Genomic DNA, 20,302 nt, shown 5'->3' on the forward strand with positions numbered 1-20,302 from the left:
TTTTTTAAGGGAAAAAAACAATCACAATTTATTTGCTTTGTTTTAATCTTGTAACAATGAGTAATTCCTTCCTACTGCACTGTAGTGGCCTAGAAAAGGACAGCATCGTCTTCACTGTAGCAAGAAGGCTTCTCCCAGGGCATAAAATTTTAATTAGGAACAATCACACAGCCTTGAAATGGGAATTGCGAGCAGCGAAAAAAACCTCAAGCCATCAATAAAATATTCGATGGCAGAAATGTATTATTGACACAGCCTTTAGAGCAGATAAAAGCAGGGAGGCGGGGGAGAGGGCGCTTGCAGCGAGCCCCGTGCTGATAAATAACATGCACGGAGCCGCCGCCCGCTGTGCCATCTCCTGTGCCATCACCCATGCCAAAGGGGATCCAGGTGCCTGCCATGGGGAGGCGCCTTGGGTCATCAGTGAGTTTGATTAATGCCTGTCACCCACCCCAGTGTTTGCCCAGGCACGGGGAGAGGCTGTAATCAGACTCATCTATTACCTTTGGAACAGCCGCTGCCTTTGCAGCAGCTGTGCAATGGGTTATGGGGCACAAAATTAAAACAAACCTGCAAAATGCCACAGCCTGGGGCTGACAAAACAGAGATTGTCCCCTCAAACCCCACGGCCGATTCTCAGCCTTCGCTGGGGAACACGACTGAGTTTTGCTGTCCCTCATCCCACGCAGCACTTCCAAGTCCTGCTTCCCAGCCGAGGCGCAGCAGCCACAGGCCCAAAGCTGCTCTGATATATATTTTTTAAAAGGTTTATGCCCCGCACTCCCCGTGAAAGATTGGTGCTGGTTGGGCTTGTCAGATGATGGCTGAACAGAAGTAACCTGCAAAAATAATCATCCCATTCTACGATTCTATGAAATAATATCCCAGCAGAAGCACAGGGCAAAGATTTAATCCTGAATCAGACTCCAACTCATTTTCTGCCTCATTTTTCCTGGTGGGAGGTGCTGTAAGCAACGACCCTTTGCTCTTTGTTCCTGCTTATTTTGCAGAAGGCAAAGCTACACTGTAGCCCCAAAACTGAAACATCCCCTTTTTAACCTGCGAATCTCAGTTTTTCAGGGTGCATGGAGGACACCACATCACATCCTCCAATCTGGCCCTGGCCAAGGCAACTGGGGGTTCTGGCCTCGCTTTTAAGGTGCTTCCCCCTGCAAACAGCACTGAAATGCCACTGACACCCTCTGTCACCCTCCACTTTTCCTCTTGGCAAGGTAAAGTCTCATTTTAAAAGCAAGAGTCCAAAACATGAGTGCAAGAGCAAGCAAGCAGGGGAGAAAAACCTTGGGGTGGCTGCATGGAGCACATGTATTTTTAACTCATTTTCCCCAAGATACGTGACTTAAAGGGAGGGAGGGGAAACCAAAAAACCCCAAACGCCACCCTCCCGAATCAAAACAGCCCCCTCTGACCTTGCCTTTCCCCCCTGCAACAGTGACACCAGTGCTCCCCCACCAAGACGAGCTTGACTTTTCCACTATCACTTGACAAACCTGCCGAGCTGTGGCGGCACCTCGAAAACTGCCTTGGCCAGGGCCCGGGCCTCAGGGAGCAGAGGTGGTGAGGGAGGGCTCGAGCCGACCTTCTCCCTGGCAGTTATCTGGGTGTGGATGGAGGGGCTGGAAGGTGATGGGGAGGTTTCCCCTTTCGCTGCTGCCCTCTGCAGCTGAGCGCAGCCCCTTCGCTTCCTGTCCTAAAATGCTCCGAGCTGCCTTTGTGCATTATTAAAGCGCTGCCATGTTCCATCCCAGAGACCAGGGATGAGCTGGGTGTAAAGCAACTTGTGACTTCAAAAAACCCACAAGGAGCAGCATGTGCATATGATGGGTTCGGTCAAAAAAAAATAGAGCTTGAATTGCACACATTGAAAGAAAGGGTTTGGGAACGAAAGAGTGGCCACATGCCCACAGGCCATCGGCCCTAGGCCACACCAGCACGCTGATGCTCGCTTTGCTCAAATCCTTTTCCAAAGGTTTATTGAAAACCAAACCCGTGGCACGTGGAGGTTACATTCAGAGGGGAAAGGGGGGGTTTTACAGCAAACCCACTGCCCAAGTCAGTTCTTTTTTTTGCATACGATGCATTGAAAATGAGCTCAGGGACCTCCTGGACAAACCCCTCCCCTCCCCAAACCACTTTGGTTTCACAATTAAAATACAAGGCGACCCACTGGGACAGATGAACAGAAACAGAGAACAACTACTGGCCATCGGCTAAACAAAGAATCAGTGAAATGTTCCCAAGAGCATTTGAGCTCTGCTCCCCACTGCCCCTGGACAGGGCACGGGCTGCCATTTATTCTTAGTTTAAAAACAAGTTGAGAAATTCATCACATTTAATAAAAACAGACTCCCGGTGTGTGGTCTGGTCTGTGGCACGGTGGAAGGGGGGCTTCTGCTCCACGCTTCTTCTAATAATAAAAACAAATGAGGGGAGGAAAAACATGTCTTAAAGCTGCTCTCGTGCCTTCCCTGGAGCCGGCAAAGAGGCCGTGGGCCACGGCCCCACTGGCTGTCACTCAGTGATGGAAAACCCGTTGACTGGCTGCATCCAGGCAGGTCTCCAGCGCAGCTTTGCTCCCCTCACAGGAGCGAGGGCTCATCCCAGAGCAGGCTGGGGCTCCTCCAGAGGCTGCCCAGGATGGGAGCACTGCCGAGCACTGCTCCATGGAGAAAGGGCTTGAAAAAAGCAGACAAAGGGAGTCATGTCCATCCCCAAGGAATAAAGGTCGCTCCATGTCCTTTTCTCTGGTTTTATTTTACAGTCTGTAAAAATACTCTGTCTGGCCGTCCACATCCATTCACTATATAAAGCAGTAAAAAAAATAATATATATAATATGGTTCATTTATACAGTTACGCTTGCAAGGCAATCGATCCTCGGCTGGCCTCTACCTCCACATGCTCTGCCTGGCTGATACAACTGCAAAACAAGACAAACCCAACCTGAGTGGTCCCATCATGGTAAGTGCCCACACAAAGGAAAGGGGAACAGAAACCCAAACAGATGGGAGCAGAAAGCCTGGACTGGAGGGAGGTGCAGACCTCACAGTATCTGGGTAGCTGCGGGAGGAGCGTTCAGGCTGTGAGCAAGATGGCTGTGGGGTTTTGCTGAGGGGGTGGTGGTGTGGGTGGGATGGTGGGATGCAGGGAGCATTGCCACAGTAGACAGGGACATAATGGCTTGGTTTGCTGCACACAAAAACATGATGCAAGGTGGGAAAAGGGTCATGGGAGGTGAAAAAGGGTTTTGGAGTGATCTGATCCCCAAAATGGAGCAAAAGGGACTCCTGGAAAAGATAGGAGCCAAATCCTCCTTCAAATTCTTAACCCTATCAAGGGTTTCACCCCAGGGGATGCAGCGCAGCAGGAGAGAGGATGAGGAATATTCTCTGCTGCTCTGTGAGCCACCCAACAGTGTGAGCCCCTGGCAGCAGAGCAGAGGCTGATGAGTGCAAACTTTGCTCTTCCTACCAGCACCTGGCCTCCTGTTCCTAGCACACCCTTGCTCTCTACAGCCTTACTTTGGGCAGCAAAAGCCTCTCTCTGCTTCCCACACATCCTCCCCAGAGTGGCTGGCTCCCGGGGATGGCCAAGGAGCTGCTTAGTGCTGGCCCGGAGAGGCAAGTCAGTACCAGGGGTGGGAGAAAACCTACAGGACGGCGAAAAACACTTGGCTCAGACAGGGCTCATGCCTCTGTGCCCACCCAGGCACGACTTCTGCAGTGCCACGGGGCAGCCTGGGTGCTTGGGGGAGAAATGACTGGGTCTCTTTTCCCCCTATCCCCTTCTACAAGAACTCCCCAGTATGTCTTCTCATCCCTGTGAGCATGCAGACATGGCCCCAGGCACCACTTGCCCTTGTCTTGCTACAAAAGCCATCAGCAGCCCACAGCCCATGATGCTGGCCCTGGGCCACCTGCTTTCTGCCACTGCTGCCGTTGTAGCACACAGCTATGCTGTGAGGAAAAGCGCCCTGTAGCCACCTCAAAAGCAGCAATGCAGGATCTGACCCCTGAGCATGGCTGCCAGCAGCCCCAAGGCTTCAATGGGGAGAGGAAGGAGCCCCATGGCTAGTAAACCTCAGAGCCCCCCAGGGTAGTGAGCAACTGCTGTGCTAGCACCAAATCTCTGTCCCTGCTGCCCTAACCTCAGTGCCCAGGGCAGAAATGGCCAGCTTTGGGGACAACTCCCTTGGAGGTGGTGCCAGGGGGCGGGCAGGGGTCCCATGGAGCAGCTGGGCCAGTGGCAGTGTGCTGACCTCCGTCTCTTGGGCAGGCTGGCAGCTCACGTGGGCTCAGCTCCAGCTGCGCGTCCTCCTCGGACCTGACAGTCACCGTGGCCCCCGTCTGCTGAATAAACTGCTGCAAATTACACTGTCTCAGCTCCTTATTTAACTCCTCCAGCTCTTGGGTCTGTGCCTGCAAAACACACACCAAGCCCAGGGGACAGGGTGAGCCAAATGTCCCCCACATACTCCCAAACCAGCTGGCATATCCCCCCTCCCCGGGGCTGCTCCCCAGGCCGAGCTGGTGGAGGGGACCTTGGGGGCACGGCGAGAGCCTGGGGGGATGGGAAGGCTCTGTTTTGGGAGCAGCCCTACTCTGCTCTGTCTCCACAAGAGGGTGCGAGCAGCTGGCACATGGCAACAGCTGCTGCTGTGCTGGGAGAGCCAAGGAGCTGCTGGAAGCATGGCTGCCCCGGGGAAGGGCAGCTCCCACTGTCTGTCCAGGGAAAAGCTTCTCCCTCTGGCTCCACCAAAGGGGCCACAGTGGGCTGGACTCCCTGATACCGGGTGTGGGGGGGCAGGACAGGAGAGCTGGGCCAGCAATCACAGCCCCATGGCTCCCATCTCCACGCCACAGCCCCCATGACAGACCCGAGCCACTGCAGAGCAAACACAGAGCAAAAGCTTTGCGCACAGGCACCACAGGGACCTGCACCATTCCCCTCCACCACTCCTTCATCCAAGAGGGCATCAGCTCTTGAGCCAATACCACCGACCTCACAACACAGACCACTCGCTCCAGCACTGCTGTCCATGTGAAGAGCAGTGATGCTGCACTCTTCAGCCCAGGCATAGCCTGCACAGAGAGCACACCAGGACAGGCTGCGGGTTGCAGAGCTGCTCTGCAGCAGGTGGAGAGGGACCTGGGAGTTGTCTGGTGGACAGCAAACTAAAGATGAGTCAGCAATGTGCCCTCCTGGCCAAGGCAGCCAATGGCATCCTAGGGTGCATCATCAAGTAGAGTGTGGCCAGCAGGTCGAGAGAGGCTCTCCACCCCCTCTACTCTGCCCTGGTGAGGCCTCATCTGGAGTCTTGTGTCCAGTTCTGGGCTCCCCAGCTCAAGAGAGACAGAGAACTGCCAGAGAGAGTCACCAAGATGATCAGGTGACTGGAACGTCTCTCTTAGGAGGAAAGGCTGTGGGACGAGAGCTGTTTAGTTTGTAGAAGAAGAGGCTGAAGGACAATCATAAATAACTAAAAGGTGGGTGTTGAGAGGATGGGGCCAGTCTTTTTTTGTAGCGCCTGGTGACAGGACAAGGGGTAATGGGTATAAGGCGGAACGCAGGAAGTTCCACTGGAATATGAGGAGAAAGTTACTTGTTGTTCAGGGGAGGGAGCCCTGGCACAGGCTGCCCAGGGAGGGTGTGGAGTCTCCTTCTCTGGAGGTTTCCAAACTCACCTGGATGTGTTCCTGTGTGATCTGATTGAGGTGGACTTGCTTTAGCAGGGAGTTGGACTAGATGATCTCTAGAGGTCCCTTCCAACTCCCACCATGTTCGGTGATTCTGTGACTCCGTGCCAGCTGGGTAAGAGCAGCAGTGCTGCCCTGACAGCAGTCACTGCCACAGAGCCACCTCTGGTGCACCCACTCCACATGTGCTGGTCAGGTGGGGAAGGACCTACCCCTCTCAGCCCACAAGCCACTGGAAAGCTGGTCCCATCCCCTTCCCCAAAGGTCCCACCACCCCATGGGGCTGCTCAACCTCATCCTTTTTACCTGAAGGTTCCTTTCGGCTTCCTCCAGGGCCTTTTCCACACTGGCCAGGTTGCTCTCCAGCTGTGTGCCTTGCTTGACCTTGGCCTCCAGGTCCCTTTTCATCTTGGTGGCCATGTCCTCCAGATCTGTGGGGCTGGGTACAGGGGTCTCTTTCCCCCTCTTGGCCCTCTCAGCCAGCTCCCACTGGATCTCCTCCTGCAGGGCTTCAGTCCGGGCGCTCAGCTCGTAGATTCTCTGTGTGTACTCCTCCAGGCTGGCCCGCAGGCTCCGGACCCGCTCCTGCCGCTCCCGCTCGCATTCCTTCTCCAGCCGGAGCTCGCTCTGCCAGAACTCCTCCTCGCCCAGCTCCGTCTCATTCCGCCGCACCAGGTGCTCCAGGTAGAGGATCTCATCCTCCTGCCCAGCGAGCCGCCCGCGCTCCCAGAGCCGTAGGTCCATCTCCAGAGTGTCCCCGTGGGCCTCCAAGGAATGCAGCTGCTCCTGCTGCTGCAGCACCCTCCTGAACAGCTCCTCCTTGGAGGGCTGGACAACCCCACCTCCCTCCAGGTCCATCCCTTCCCGTGCTTGGTGTCTCCAGCGGCTCACGGCAAAGGGGTCGCCGGAGCCTGTAGGACCCAAGTTGAAAGTCATGGATTTTTTTGGCTCCCGGAAGCGGGGCACATCCGCACCCACGGGCCTAGGCTTGATGGGCAAGCTGGCCCGGATAAACGTCCTCTCGGGTGCCAGGGGAGCGCCCTCGGAGGAGGGCCGCTCGGCCACGCTGGGGCCCGTCCGCCGCAGGATGAACTGCACATCGTTGGCATACTGCCCGCACTTGGCCAGCGCTTCCAGGGGACACTCCAGCGGCAGCAGCTGATGCTCCTTCTCCCGCAGCTTCTGCACCAGCACGTAGCGGCCTGTCTGACCTGCCAGGGGGAAGTCAGCATGTCAGGGAGGGGGGAAAGCCACAGCTGCTGCCCCAGCGGCTGGCGACATCCACCACCCCGGGGAGGACCCCCATCCCACCTCAGGTCTCCTCTTCCCAGCAGGCAGGACATCCCCTCGGAGATGTTCCCCCACCCATGGGCAGCCCTGGTCAGCACAGAGGGCTCACCAATGGCCCGTGCCAAGGCAATGACCACCTCTTGGCAGGTGGTTTGCTCCGAGACACCGCAGACGACCCTCTGGATCCCGTCCACCCAGACCTTCAGCTCCATCCCTGTGGTGGCCGGGCCTTAGGTGCACTGCCTCATCGCTGGACAGGCTGTCTGTGGGGAGAAGAGAGACACGTTTCCATCCCAAGCTGTTAACAAGGACTGTGAGACACTTTAAGAGTGGCACCACTAAATCCTCTTCAATGCCAGCATCCCAAAGTTGCAGCCTAGACCGAGCAGTAGCTCACTGCCACTCTCCATCCGACTCTGCGCTCTCCTCAGTGACATTGTTCTTGGAATTATTAAAACACTCATTTCATCTGAAAAAATAAAAACCAAACCCCAAACCCAACTTATTTGGTGTTTATCTCATGTCTGGGCAGTGAGTCCAGACCTTCCCCGGGTAGGAAATGACAGGGTGTGTGTGCCTGTATGGTGCCCAGGTGACACCCAGGTTATTTCTGCTGCAAGCACAGACTTTTCACAGGTTTGCTGGACTTTCACTGCAATTTCTCTGACCATTTGGCAGCATGGCACCCCGGGATTTTCCAAGCTATATCGGAAAAGGCAGAGCAAACAGCCAGCTGCCCACCCTCACAATGTGCAGAGAATGCATGTTTTAATCTATTTAATTCCATCTCAATTTATCAGAGAGGGATTAAGAAATTAAAACTAAGCCTCTTTCTGCACAAAAATGTGACCAAAGGTGGGGTTTGGGAGGTGGAGGCAGGTATGAAAGCCCACAGTGAAGCCTGAACTCTCAGGGAATACTCTGCCCAACACTAGGGTCCAGCCCAACTCCCATCCAGCAGTTAAAATAACCCCCATTAGCCCAGGTGCACCCAACTCCTGCCTCTTCCAGCATCTCAACATCTGCACAATCTTAAATAGAAAAAAAAAATAAACACAAGCTGCGAAGAACTCAAATATTTGAGCTCATGATGTTTTCAAACACTGTACAAACAAAGATCTATCCAAGATTTATCTTTTTTTTGCCCCAATAGCACTGCTTTTTCCAGGATCGGACTTGTCTCAAAGCCCTGAGGGGAGGAATGTACATAGGAAATTTCCAGGCCCTCCATCCCAAGGGTCTCAAACCACTCTCCCAACCTAACCAAGCCACTTGCAGCCTCTCCAACCCACAGCCTCAGCTCACCCAAGTTTGCAGCTGGGCTGTGAGAATGCTTGACCTTGGGTTAGACACAACTGCCTGGTTGGTTTTTGTTGCCTGCCTGAGTAATACAAGGGAGGGCTCAAAGGGTCCTGTCTCCACCAGTGAGGGATTTGGTGTGAGAAAGACAAGGAGAAAGCAGGGACGATAAGGCTTGGTGAGGCTGTTCCCTGTGAGTGCCGGGTCCCGTGGTGCCATCCCCCTGCCTACCTCCAAAACATGCGCACGGCCTGGCTGCCGCAAATACCTCGGCACTGAGCTCATGTTTGCCTTGGCAGGGGAAAAGCGGTGGGGGTGAAGAGCACCTTGGGCTCGGCTGACCTCACTGCAAGCCCAAAACCATGAAGATTTGCAAGGTTTGGCCCGATTTTCATTTCCAGGCTGGGTTTTGGCACCATTCCCCCCCACCCTCTGCACTCAAGGCTGCAACTGGCTCCCAGCACGGAGCAAAGTCCAGGCGCTGCTGCGGCACCACCCAACTCACCCCAAAGCCACCGTCCCCCCCACTGCAGCACCCCAACGCTAGATCTGGGGTGGCGATGCATCCTAGGAGCATCACCCCCACCCTGGTGAGAGACCCAGCTAGCACTGAAGCCGGCACCCCCTGCCCTGACCCCATGTGGAAGCCAGGGGTTTAAGAATGAAGGGAAAGGTAACCCAGCAGCGAACCCAGCGCGGTCACGGCGCACAGCCTCACCTTGCCTGAGAAATCCTGCGGCTGCCCAGTGCTGCTGGGCACGGGACGCAGCCCACCATGCCAGGCCCAGCCACCTGTTTGGGTTCAAAACTGGCCCCAGCCCCCGGCCCCGCCTCAGCTGGCCACTCTGGCAATCATTTACCAGCAGCCAGTGCGCGGCACAACGCTGCCAAAGCACTGGGAGTGGTGGTGGCTGCCAGCTTCCCTTCTGATACCAGGGAAACCCCCACAAAGACAGCCAGTGCACCCCTCCCTGACCTCCCCCAGCACCCTAAAATCCACCTGGCTTTAGGATTATTTTCTTGAGTCCTTGCAAGCACAGAGGTGTTCCTGTTAACCCCTGGGTTTTTTTCTGGGGATAGGGCAGGGAGGGTCACCATCCCCAGCTCTCTGTCAGATACAGGCTGTTATCCACCCCCCTTGCAGGCTGCACCTTCCTCTCTGCTTCCCAGACAGGATCAACTCTCCAGTCCACCCAAAACCAGCCCAGTTGCCCCCCTCCCCTAAAGTCCTGGGCTCATGAAGCCAGACAATCCTCATCTAGGGGGGACCAGCGATACTCTTCACATCCCACACTCCTTGCTCAGGGCGGAGGGACACCACAACCCACACGCAGCGTCTCATCCACAAGATCCCACCAAACCAGGCATCACTTTGGTTCAAAAAAACCCAAACCCTGAAAGCCACCAGACAGTAAACCCCAAATCCTCCACCTCGTCTGCAGCATCACCTCCATTGTTGCCCCCTCCAGCTCTTTTACCACCACTTCTAAAAACCCCAGCAGCTGAGGTGATCTCATTGCTCCACGTGCAAATGTGACTCCCTACATTGCTGCCGACACCCTGCTTTAATTAACAGCTGCTTTCATTACCCCACCATGTAGCAAAAACAGGTGCTTTTTTTTTCTGGAGGGTGAGAATCACTTTTCTTGGTTTCCAGCTACCTGCCTGTGTTTGTCCTGGGAGGTGACTCTGCTGAGGAACCAGAAGCACTGGCAGGTGCGTGGGTGGCTGCGGGTGCCAGGACACGCGGCGGTCGCTCTCCTCAGCATCGCACCTCCTGCCCCTCTACTATGGATTTCCCAAAGTATTTTTATTGGAAGCAAATTAACAAAGTAACTAATTTTCTGCTCCCTTCCCCATGCAGTGGGGCCTAAAATGGAAGGTAGGGATGATTCATATCACGACTTCAGAAATTTCCTGACTGGGAGTTGGAATTTCAAGTACTGACACACACAACATTTTTTTTGGAAATAAATTCATAACCTCAAATCTTGCAGCTTTGTTTTGTTTCCCGTCTCCCAGTCCCCTTGAAGCCATTGAGCTGGATGAAAGAGCATGACGAAGGATGTATGTTTGGCACACCTCCTGCAAGCCACCATCCTGATGGCCACCAGGACTCACAAGGCTTCTGTGATCCCCCAGACCCAAAATATACGGCCAGTCAAAAAAACTCTCCAGTCGCCCTCCTTACAGGAGCAAGGGCCACCACCTGATTGACAGGAATCCCCTGTGTACCCCACAGGGACTCTAAGCTGTGACAGCATCTCCCAGCAAAGGACTGCAAACACTTTGCAACTGCCTTTCTCCCACGTTTTATCCCACACAAGAGGGAAAAAACCACAACCCATGTGGTTAGGAAAAAAACCCACCAATTTTGCACCCAACAGCAAGGCCAGCTGTAGTCCAAATCCAAGAGCATCCCAAACACCTCCCAGATGCAGCCCAAATCCAAGAGCATCCCAAACACCTCCCAGATGCAGCCCAAATCCAAGAGCATCCCAAACACCTCCCAGCTGCAGCCCAAACCAGAGCTCCTAACAAGCACTATTTGGTACCAGTGTGAAGGTTTTGAGACAAGCATTCTGCCGGCCCCCAAGTTTCCCCTATTTTTTGAAGTTTGCTTGCCTCCTTTGCCATGTTCAACCCCTGGCAGAACATGGGGCTGGGGCCAGGCAGGCAGGAGAGCAGCAGCCCAGGGAGAGCTTCCCAGGAAGCCTAACTACAACTGCAAAAAGCCAGCAGACCAGCCTTTCGGGGCAGGGCTTGGGCTGGAGGTAGGGTCATAAAGACTCCCAATTAATAAAGATGTATTTGTGCTTGAGAGCAGGCTGCCATGAGACCCCCAGCCCAACTGGGTGTGGGGTTGAGTGGCTCCGCACCTCTCTGAGTGCGCTCTGGTACTCTTGGCCATTTTATTCCTGCTTTGGACCTGCCTCCCTTGCTCCTCTCCCACCCGATGGCTAGGGATGCTCATCCCAGCCACACAAGTCATAAAAAAACCACCCCAAGAGATGAGCAAAGGGCAGTGGGGGAGGGAAGGTGCTGCCACAGCCATAGCCTGCATGCAAGCTGTGACTCATTGCCTCATCAGCTGCTGCTGACACATCCTGCAGCTATTTAATGCTTCTCAAGGTCCCTCCCTGCCCAACGTGCTGGGCCCGGCTCCTGGGCACCAAAGGGAAAAACGGTACTTGCCCATGTGCTGAAACCACCTCGTGGGACAGAAACTTCCCCGAGGGTCCCTCTTTCGGGGTGGCATCACCTGCCCTGAGCTGGGGTGCTGCATGGACAGAGTCACTCTGTTGGGCTTTCCATCCCCATCCCAGGCCAGGTGGTGATGCTGTGGTCAAAGGCTGAGCCACCGGCTGGTCCAACGCTGGGCAGAGATCAGCCATGGAGAGGGTTGACACTGTCACACATCTGAGGCTGGCACGTCTCACGCTGAGTGGAGATGATCAGCAATGGCTCCGAACAAGCTGTTGGTGCAGCAGACTAGCAACCACCGAAGATCACAGCCATCTCAGCTGGGAATGCTGGGCAAAGCCCTGCCTGTAGCCACGTGGTGAAAGATCTTTTCATGGTGACACACTTGTCAGAGGATGCTGGCCCTGGGATCTTGAAGGGACACCATCTCCTGGCCTGGTGCAGCCAAGAAGGCTACCAAGGAGGTCATCATCCTCCCCTGCAGTGTGGGAGGACATCAGGGTGCAGGCAAGACACTGGCACCAGGGCTCCAGCAAATGGTTCCAGGGGCAGCAAATGGATTACTTCATCCCAGCACAAAGAGCTGACAAGGGTTAAACAAGCTCAAGGTGACAAACAAGTCCTGCCAGAGCAGTCACAGAGCCAAGAGAGGCAGCTCTTCATCTTTCCACCATCATGGGAGGGTGTGCAAGTGTTACTCACCCCACAAGCCATTGAAAGCCACCAGCTCTTACGCAAGGCAGCCACAAACACCTGGGAACAAGGAAGCAGCAGGCACAGGGCTCTAATTCACACCCGAGTGGCTTATTTAGGGGTGGCTACAATAATCCTCACATCCTTGGTCCACGCATTGTGTTCTGTCCAGCTTCCTGATCTGCCACAGCGTGTGTGACAGCAAGCCCTAAAAACCAGTACATCAGTGAAATCACTGATCATTTCAAAACTGCACGAGGGCTTTGTGGACTATGCTTTTCTCTCCATCAGCTGGAGAAACTCCAACTGAGGACAGAGCTAAGGACAGGAGTAACCACTGCAAATGTGCCCCGAGGGTACAGCTTTCCCCGAGGCAGGTGGATGGATCCCAGCCCGTGGCATCCCTGGGCTCTCTTGCACTTCAGTAGCAAGCAACTTCTGCTGGGAGCATCTTGTGGTGCATCTGTGGAAGTTACATCCATGTTTCAAGGGCTTTTTTGCACCCAAAGGAGGTCAAAGGGCCAAGACCAGGGCAACTAAGTCCCATAGCTCTTGCATTGCTTGAGAGCTGAAGCATCACTTCAGCCCGAAGGCACAGACCACCACCAAGTCCCCTGGCACCCCAAGAAGTATGTGTCCCAAACATCCTTGCAGGAACGGCCCAAAGAGACAAACTTCTGGAGAGTCATAAGTACCCCACCAGCAACCCCCTATTAAGAGCAAAATAAAGGCTTAGGGATTTTCTGCTCCACTTCCTCCTCAAAATTATGGACACACTAAAATGCCTGGGGTGTACTGGCTGGGCTGGTGCCAAGCAGGGCAAGAAGAGCTGGGGACAAATCCTGACTAAAGCTGTGACACAGGACAGGGATGGGCCTCAGGGTGATGGCCTTCAGCAGGGAGGGTGGCTCACGTCCTGGCCGACACATAAGCAGCTCACCTCATCCCAGTTCTTCCTGAAGGGATTTCTCTCACTGTTTTGTTCAGCCAAGCTTTTGGGTCTGCTGCAGCATCAGATCCACATGAAGGCTTCAGAAGAAGCCTTGGGGAAGAGCAGGGAAACTTTTTTTCTCCTTAAGCAAGATTTGTGGTGGGGCAGCATCAAGAGCACAAAGGACTGCAGGCAGCAATGGTATTTCAGGGATGTTTACTAGCCAGTCCACCCCTCAGATGAGCCACCAGCAGAAAGCTCATTATAAATTTAAAGCAGCATACCACCCCCTCCACCAACTGCACATGCTCATGTTACAGCCTTTCAGCCTGGAAGGGTAAGGATCATCTTCCTCACCTTAATGCATCGCATTCCTCCCTTGTAGCACTAATGGTGCAGCGAGGGCGAGAACTGGCAAGGTTGGCTAGTAAAGTCTGCCCTAACAATGAAGGTTTGCAGAGAAAACATCAGCAGCACCTGCTATTGCTGTAACCACTACAGACAAGCCTTTACTTTTAATACAAACCAAATTTGGTGCTTGCTCTTCAGCTGGCAATGCACCACCACACCTGCTGCTGGAGCTCCAGTGCAGCAGCTCCGGGCTGTGCAAATCCCCATTGTTTCCAGGAGCTTTCTCACAAGCCAGGCTCTGAGGGGCATCTGCCAGATCATCCACACACAAACACAGGCCCCTGCTACATTTGCCAGCGGGGCCGACATCTCCACTGCAGGCACCTGAGGAAGCAGGGTGCAGTTTGTGAGGATCCCCCCATTATTACACAGAGCCCATTCTCCGGGTCAGAAACCAGCTTCTGTTTCCCATTACGCAGGACACAGGAGGAATGCTGCAAACCTGTTCAAGCCTTGGAATAACTCCCAAGTACCCAAAGTACTTGCTTTCTCCATCCCAATCAAAGAGGAAGAGAAGTGTTTCAATTTCCTGCAAATTTCCATTCACCCTCACCAAGGGCAAGACCAACATGAGGAAAACTCAATCAATGAGCTATTTGTTCCAACATCTCCAGAAGAGCCAGAAACATCCCTCAGTGCAGCTTCTTTGTGATCCTCGTCCAATCCAGCGCAGACAATGATGCACTTTGGCCACCGCAGAGACAGGCACTGACCCTGTCTCATCTCAAAGTGATCAAGGATTTAACTTCCACAAGATTACAGGAAAAATCTGGTTCTGCACATCTCCAAGCAGGACCAGGGACATGTAAATGTCAAATGACCTACAAATACCCTCCCCCTAACCTGCCTTCCAGCCTCCTTCAGAAGAGCTGGCGTCAGCCACCAGCAATCCTCTTTTCATTCCAATTCTCATCCTAGGCAGAGGGTAATTAACAAATTAGCAAATGTAAAAGCAGAGACAAACCTTCCAGATTTCATTTTCCATTTCCAGAAAAACTCACAGCTTCCACCTCTGCCTCTGAAAGCAGGCACACGCCAAGGATGTGCTGCTGGGTCTCTGGAGGAGAGGATGCACTGGTGAATATGCAGGTGCATGCTGCCATGGGTGTTTATTTGTAACTTTGTAAGTTTAAAAAGGCCTTTAATGACCATTTGCCAAGAGCTGAAATCGTTCCTTTCTTTCTGTCTCACACTCACATAGGCACAGAGTCAAATAAACAAGAAACCCAGAATTAATCCAGGCTGAAGCCAGTGATAAGACACTTGGGTATTTTAGAAGTCTCTGCTTTCACACTACCTGGCACATGATTAATTAGGTGGAGGTGCTATCAATCTCCGCCTGAACCCACCCCCAGATGATAAACTCTTTAAAGGCCTGAAAAAAACAGAGGCATATCTCTGGAGAGGCAACTCAATCCCTTATCTGGCACTAAAACACAAGGGGCCCTCCCTGGCGGGTACAAGTCTCTGTCTTTCAATAGGCGATGGAGTTGCACAACCAACTTCAGCCCCCAGACCTATTTTCCCTTCCCGTGGCTGAAGGGGTTTTGATGCTGGCAAAGGGCTCCACCTCTCACCCTTTAAATGCTGGGCTTCAAGTGCACTGCCAGTGCTCAGTGATATCCCAAGGACCAACATAGGACGAGAGCCAGTGCTGGGCACTGCACCAGCCCTCCCACCTGCACAGAGAGCGAGATGCAACACTAACAGCTTTTTTTTTCCCTGAAGCATTTAGGAGCTTCATCCTCCTGCAACTGATGCTCACCTGGGGAAACTCAGCTCTTGGAACCTCCTACCCCAACTTCTTTAAACTCCTAGTAGGTCATTAAAGCACCAAATGAATTCAAAGATGACAGCACCAAGTCCAACGTCACAGCCCAGGTGACCCCCAAACCACGTTACAACACTCCAAACGTTTCTTGAGGTGAAGCAGACACAAGGGACAAGCAGCCCTTGGTGTGCAGCACCTCAAAGCTGCAGAGCAATGTTGTTTCTCACACATACTCTCCTGGGTCACAAGGACTGCCAGAGAGGGAGAGCAAATGTCCTTTCACAGCATTGGATGCTGAGTTTGGAAGATTTTTTTTAAAAAGACTAGAAAGAGCAATAGAAAAGGACTTTTTTTTTTTGTCTTTCCATGGTACAAATCTCTGTGCAGATAGAGCTTTTTCCCCACTGATGATGGGGCAGGTGGGAATACTTTGGGCCAGGTATGACATGGTGCCCAGGCCAGGTTAGCCTAGGGAAGGCCTTGCAGAGCGACAGACATAACGAGCTGCCCTGAGAAAGCCCCATCCCAGAGGAATTGGGGCAGGATGGAGAGGAAGGACAGATATCCTTGGAGCAAGCCTGGGAAACACTTGACTTTCTACAGGCAAAAACCACTAAGCAAAGACCTGAGCATGCTGGTCAAGATCCCAAGGAGACCATGGCTGCCTTCTGACAACTAATGAAGCTCAAGTTGTCCCTCAGAGAAGCAGGGAGGGTGTTCATTTTGCAGGAACCAGCCAGCACCGATCCTAACATGCAAAGAGGCAAAAACCACTCTCTGCCTGGTCCACCTAGCCTTCCCACCATTAGCAAGCTTGGCTCTCGTCAGAAAGGAGCACTGCCACCTCCAAACATTGCCAGAAGCTGGAAATGAAATAAAAACCAGCAAGTGAAGGCAGCAACCACAAAGCTTCCTGAACAACCAACTCAACTCTTTTTTATTCTTATCTAGAGATGTCTGTGGTGTTCATCCAAACCTCCACACCACCAGCCACCTCAGGCAAGCATCCAGAGGCAGAGATCAGCTCCCTGCCACACACTCACACCTCCCAGGAAGGCAATCTCCCAGCAGGAATCATTAAGCCAGCAAGAACCCTAAAAAAATGCTGTCCCTGCGATCCCTCAGACAGGCAGCTTCACACCACCAGATGGATGCTCCCACCCCTTGCTGTGGCTTCCCTGGGCTGGCAGGGAATGCAGGGAGCAGCAGCAAGGCTGCTGCTCACCAGGCTTCTCTGCTGGCCCAGCAACTCTTCTACAGATAGATGCTACAGGTGCCTCTAAAGGCCCAGTGCCCAGAAGCATGTTGCTAAGTCTAATGTCACAGGGAACCTCACCACAGGTGATGCTGGACCACGAAATGCTGCTCAGAGCACTGCAGCATCCCATTGCCAGTCCTGCCAGTTACAGAGGAGGCCCGTGGAGGGACACAGGGAGCTTTGAGCACGGGTCTCATAAGACCACGGGTTCCAGGAGGTCCTGTGCTGCACAGGGTCAGGAAGCAGCAGAGGATGCCTTCCCAGATTCAGGCAGTGCTCAACTTTGGATTTTCAAGGGTGAGCCACCCATGTCTTCAGGTAAGAAGCAGTGTGGTTTGGTTTTTTTTTTTTGTTGGGGGGGGGGGGTGGGGTTTCTTCCTTCTCTTTTTTTGAAGCAACAAGTTATTCTAGATGACTAGCCTAGGGCAGCTGGAAGCACACCAGCCCTCACAAAGTGCTGACTCCAGTCCACAAAAAGCCAAATAATCAGCTGCTTTTAGAAGCTCGTGAACTTGGCATCTGAAAAATGGTAGGACAAAATTGTTAGCAATTATTTACAGTAATAGAATTTTGTTAAAATCCTTCTGTGGAGACACACTTATGCCTTAATTTGACTATGCAGGTTTACAAGGGCATAGACAAGTTGGGACAGAGTGGGTAACATCCTTTAAAGAGATGCTCTTAAAGAAACAACACAAATGCACCAGGCTAATTCTTAACATCCCTCACGCCTTCAAACCCAGACACAGAGCAACCCATTGTCCATCAGCACCTGCACTTCTGCCTGGCTCACCTCAGGGCCTGACTCAAGGAAATGCATGGCTGCAAAGCCTTGGCATGCACAGAATGGCCTCCCTGCGAGGGAGGATCAAACCCTTGTCTGGACTTGGTCACAAAGCATCCTCCCAACACATGGTGAGGACAGCAGAACATGGGCTTGGATCACTTCCAAGACACCACTGGAGGTTTTTCCCATTGCAGAAGACACAAATAGAACAGGACAGAGATGTAGTAAAATGTGGATGAGATGAACTGGTGGGGATCACAGCACATATGCTTGGGGAGTATTTCTCTGCAGCACATGGTGACGGCAAAGACAATCATAACACGTCTCCACTATGGAGGTGCACAACACAACACTCACTCCTGGAGCACATGAGCTTCCACCCAACACTGTTTCACATCCAGTCCCCAAAATACTTCATTGCAGAAGCTCCTCTATTTGCCCAGGTGCAGTAAATCCCTGTATCTTCACCAACAACGTCAGGCTACCTCTTTGTTCAAGTCCTGCTTCAAAGTGAACAGAAGGGAGCACCCTTGGATGACTCAGACTGGCCACCAAAAGGTTTGGTCAAGCCTGGCAAGCTCCCCGGCACACTCCCTGGGGCCCGCGGTTATCCAAAGCTAGCAAGCTCCTGAGCGTGGCAGAAACTTGCTTTTCTAAGCTAATTCAAAAGAAACGAGAATTATTCTCAAGTTGTCTTATTATCTCAGGGCCAGACTGTTGCTCAGGACCTTGCCCTCTGCCCTTCAAGCCCTGGGTAAACCCAACCCCCAAGTGTTGCAAAGAGTTTTCTGTTTTAGAGCAGCTGGCACCCCCTTGCTAAGGAACTTCAGAGCACAGGACCCCCAGATCCACAGTGCTCAATGTTGTGGGGTGCTGGGCACCCCCAGGCGCTGCAGGCTGCACCCCCCAGCCTCTCAGCCTTCTACAAAAAGGTGGAAGAGAGGCTTTAGGAAGATGTAGGCACTTGGGGAGGCTCCTTGATTTCCACACCATTTCTCTCAAGACAGTGTAGGGAAGCCAGCAGAGCTGTGTGAGCGAGAGGCTAGGTGCTCTGCTCCAAGAAAGCGAGAGGCCAGGCGCCCTGCTCCAGCTCTCCCTGCCTTGCAGATTTAAGAGTGCAGGAGGATTCCTGGCATTCCAGTGGCACCAGTGGAAGGTAAAAGCACTCCCTCTTCCCCCCCAGCCCCTTCCCAGGCCGGCAGCGAAGGCACTGCCCGTTGAGGAAGGCGGTAGCATTCGGATACGCTTCCTGCTTGTAACCACTGCGGATATAGCATGTGCCTACACGCCTCTGCTCTCTTCTCCCCAAGAAAAGCCACACGTCTTGCTGCGTGAGGAGCGCAACCCTGCGCAGCCACGCCACGGTGCTGTAGTGCATGGCTGCTGTAGCATCACTGCCCCGTCCTGGCCAGATCCACTTGACCGCTGAGCTCCGGCATTCATGCTGCCACACGCTCCCGGGGCCCGGCATCTGCCCGGCAAGTCTCGGCAGAGCACGAAGCCAGGGCCCATGAGCGTGCCGTTAGCACCGGCATCCTGGGAGCTGGCCCTGGCTGACTGCGAGGAGCAGCCAAAGCTCCTGTCTTGCCTCTTCTGAGCATTTCTCACCTGTTTCCACCCACCTCTTGCCAATTTCTCCCGAAGTCAGCCATCCCAAGGGGAGTACCACAGGCTGTGCCAGAGGCAGCTGCTCTGTTTGAGAGAGGTGTGTGGCTGTGGCCCATTCCTCAGTGCAATACCACCCTCAAACCTACGTTTGAGTTTTTAACCCACAACCGGGTTTTTAAGGTGCAATTACAAAGTGCTGTTGGAGGGCAGGGAAAAGGCAGGGACAAGAGTTTGCTCTCCCACCACCCAGAGCGGGCCACAAGCGAGTTACGAAACAACCTGCCGGGAGAGTTCACCAAAGGCATCAGAAGTATGCAGCGAGGAGCCAGCTTCTTATCGAGGAATTTAACCCCTCTCCTCGGGGAGCCCAAGATGTCTCTGGCAGAGGAAGGACTGACAGCTTTGCCTCCTGGATGCAGATCACGAGGGGAGGCTCCTGGCACGGGCAGCCAAGACCCCTTGCCACCTCGGCTGCTCCTCTGTGGGCTCGGGACAGAGTTTTAAGCGCTACGTGGGACCCCGACGCTGCTCCTTCGAGCGGTGCTCGGGCGGGCCGTGCTGGGGACTGGCGCTGCCAGGAGAGCCGGTGGCAGCGCTCGGGGCCGCGGGCAGGTGGGCGGAGGCAGAGCCACGCAGCGCTCGCCCGATCGGGACACGGCCGGCGCGGCACTGGGTAGGCGGCAGAGGGGCTCGGGGTCCTGCCGCTGCCCAAAGCCGCTCCCGGTCACTCCGGCCTGGGCTTCCGTGCGGGGACGGGGGGGCTCCAGCACCTCTCCGCACCTCGCAGCCCCAAAGCATTGCTCTATCCACGTTGCCGGTTGTCGTCACGACGGGGAGACCCGGGGCCAGCGGCGCCGCCACAGCCCCCCTTCCCCGTGGCCGCTCCGGGGGCCCGGCTGCAGGCAGGGCCGCGCCGCGCCGCCCCAAAGCGGCGGCGGTCCCTCGCTGGGCGGCCTGACTGGGCCCCGCTGCGCACTCACCTGCCGCCAGCCCGCTCCCGGCCCGGCTCCCGGCCCTCCAGCGGCGGCCACCTCGCTCGGCTCGGCTCGGCTCGGCAGCGCGGGGACCTGCACCGCCGGGCCCGGGCCCGCCCCCGGCCCCGCCCCCAGGTGCGCCCGCCCGCGTCTCGGCCCGAGGAGACGCGGCTCCGGGTCCCGGGGGCTGGAAAACCCTTTCATTCTTCTTGGTCCCATAAATACATAAATAATCACTTGAATAAAGGTCTGAAATGATTTTGTTTTGAAAAGGAAGTTCTAAACTGTCCTTCAAAACAAGCCTTAAGCTCTCCTGTTGGATTAAGGGTTTAGGGTTATTTTTAAATAATATTCACATTC

At 54.2% G+C, this 20,302-nt stretch overlaps 1 protein-coding gene across 6 annotated transcripts; it reads right to left on the reverse strand.

The window, feature by feature from the left end:
• Positions 1-1,793: 1,793 nt before the first annotated feature.
• Positions 1,794-20,044, reverse strand: RASSF7 (Ras association domain family member 7). Of its 6 annotated transcripts, none has more exons than XM_061999291.1 (5): positions 19,949-20,044; positions 7,116-7,269; positions 6,023-6,927; positions 4,279-4,438; positions 1,794-2,821 (listed from the first exon to the last, which is right to left on the reverse strand). In XM_061999291.1, the coding sequence occupies exons 2-5, from the start codon at positions 7,216-7,218 to the stop codon at positions 2,772-2,774; spliced, it is 1,218 nt and encodes a 405-aa protein (XP_061855275.1). In that variant the 5' UTR covers positions 7,219-7,269; positions 19,949-20,044; the 3' UTR covers positions 1,794-2,771. The 6 variants fall into 6 exon arrangements, with proteins under 6 accessions (XP_061855275.1, XP_061855276.1, XP_061855279.1 ...); XM_061999292.1 differs by having other exon boundaries at positions 1,794-2,940; XM_061999295.1 differs by lacking the exon at positions 4,279-4,438.
• Positions 20,045-20,302: the final 258 nt, after the last annotated feature.

This window comes from Colius striatus, chromosome 7, assembly GCF_028858725.1.
Source record: "Colius striatus isolate bColStr4 chromosome 7, bColStr4.1.hap1, whole genome shotgun sequence".
In the NCBI taxonomy this organism is placed as follows: domain Eukaryota; kingdom Metazoa; phylum Chordata; class Aves; order Coliiformes; family Coliidae; genus Colius; species Colius striatus.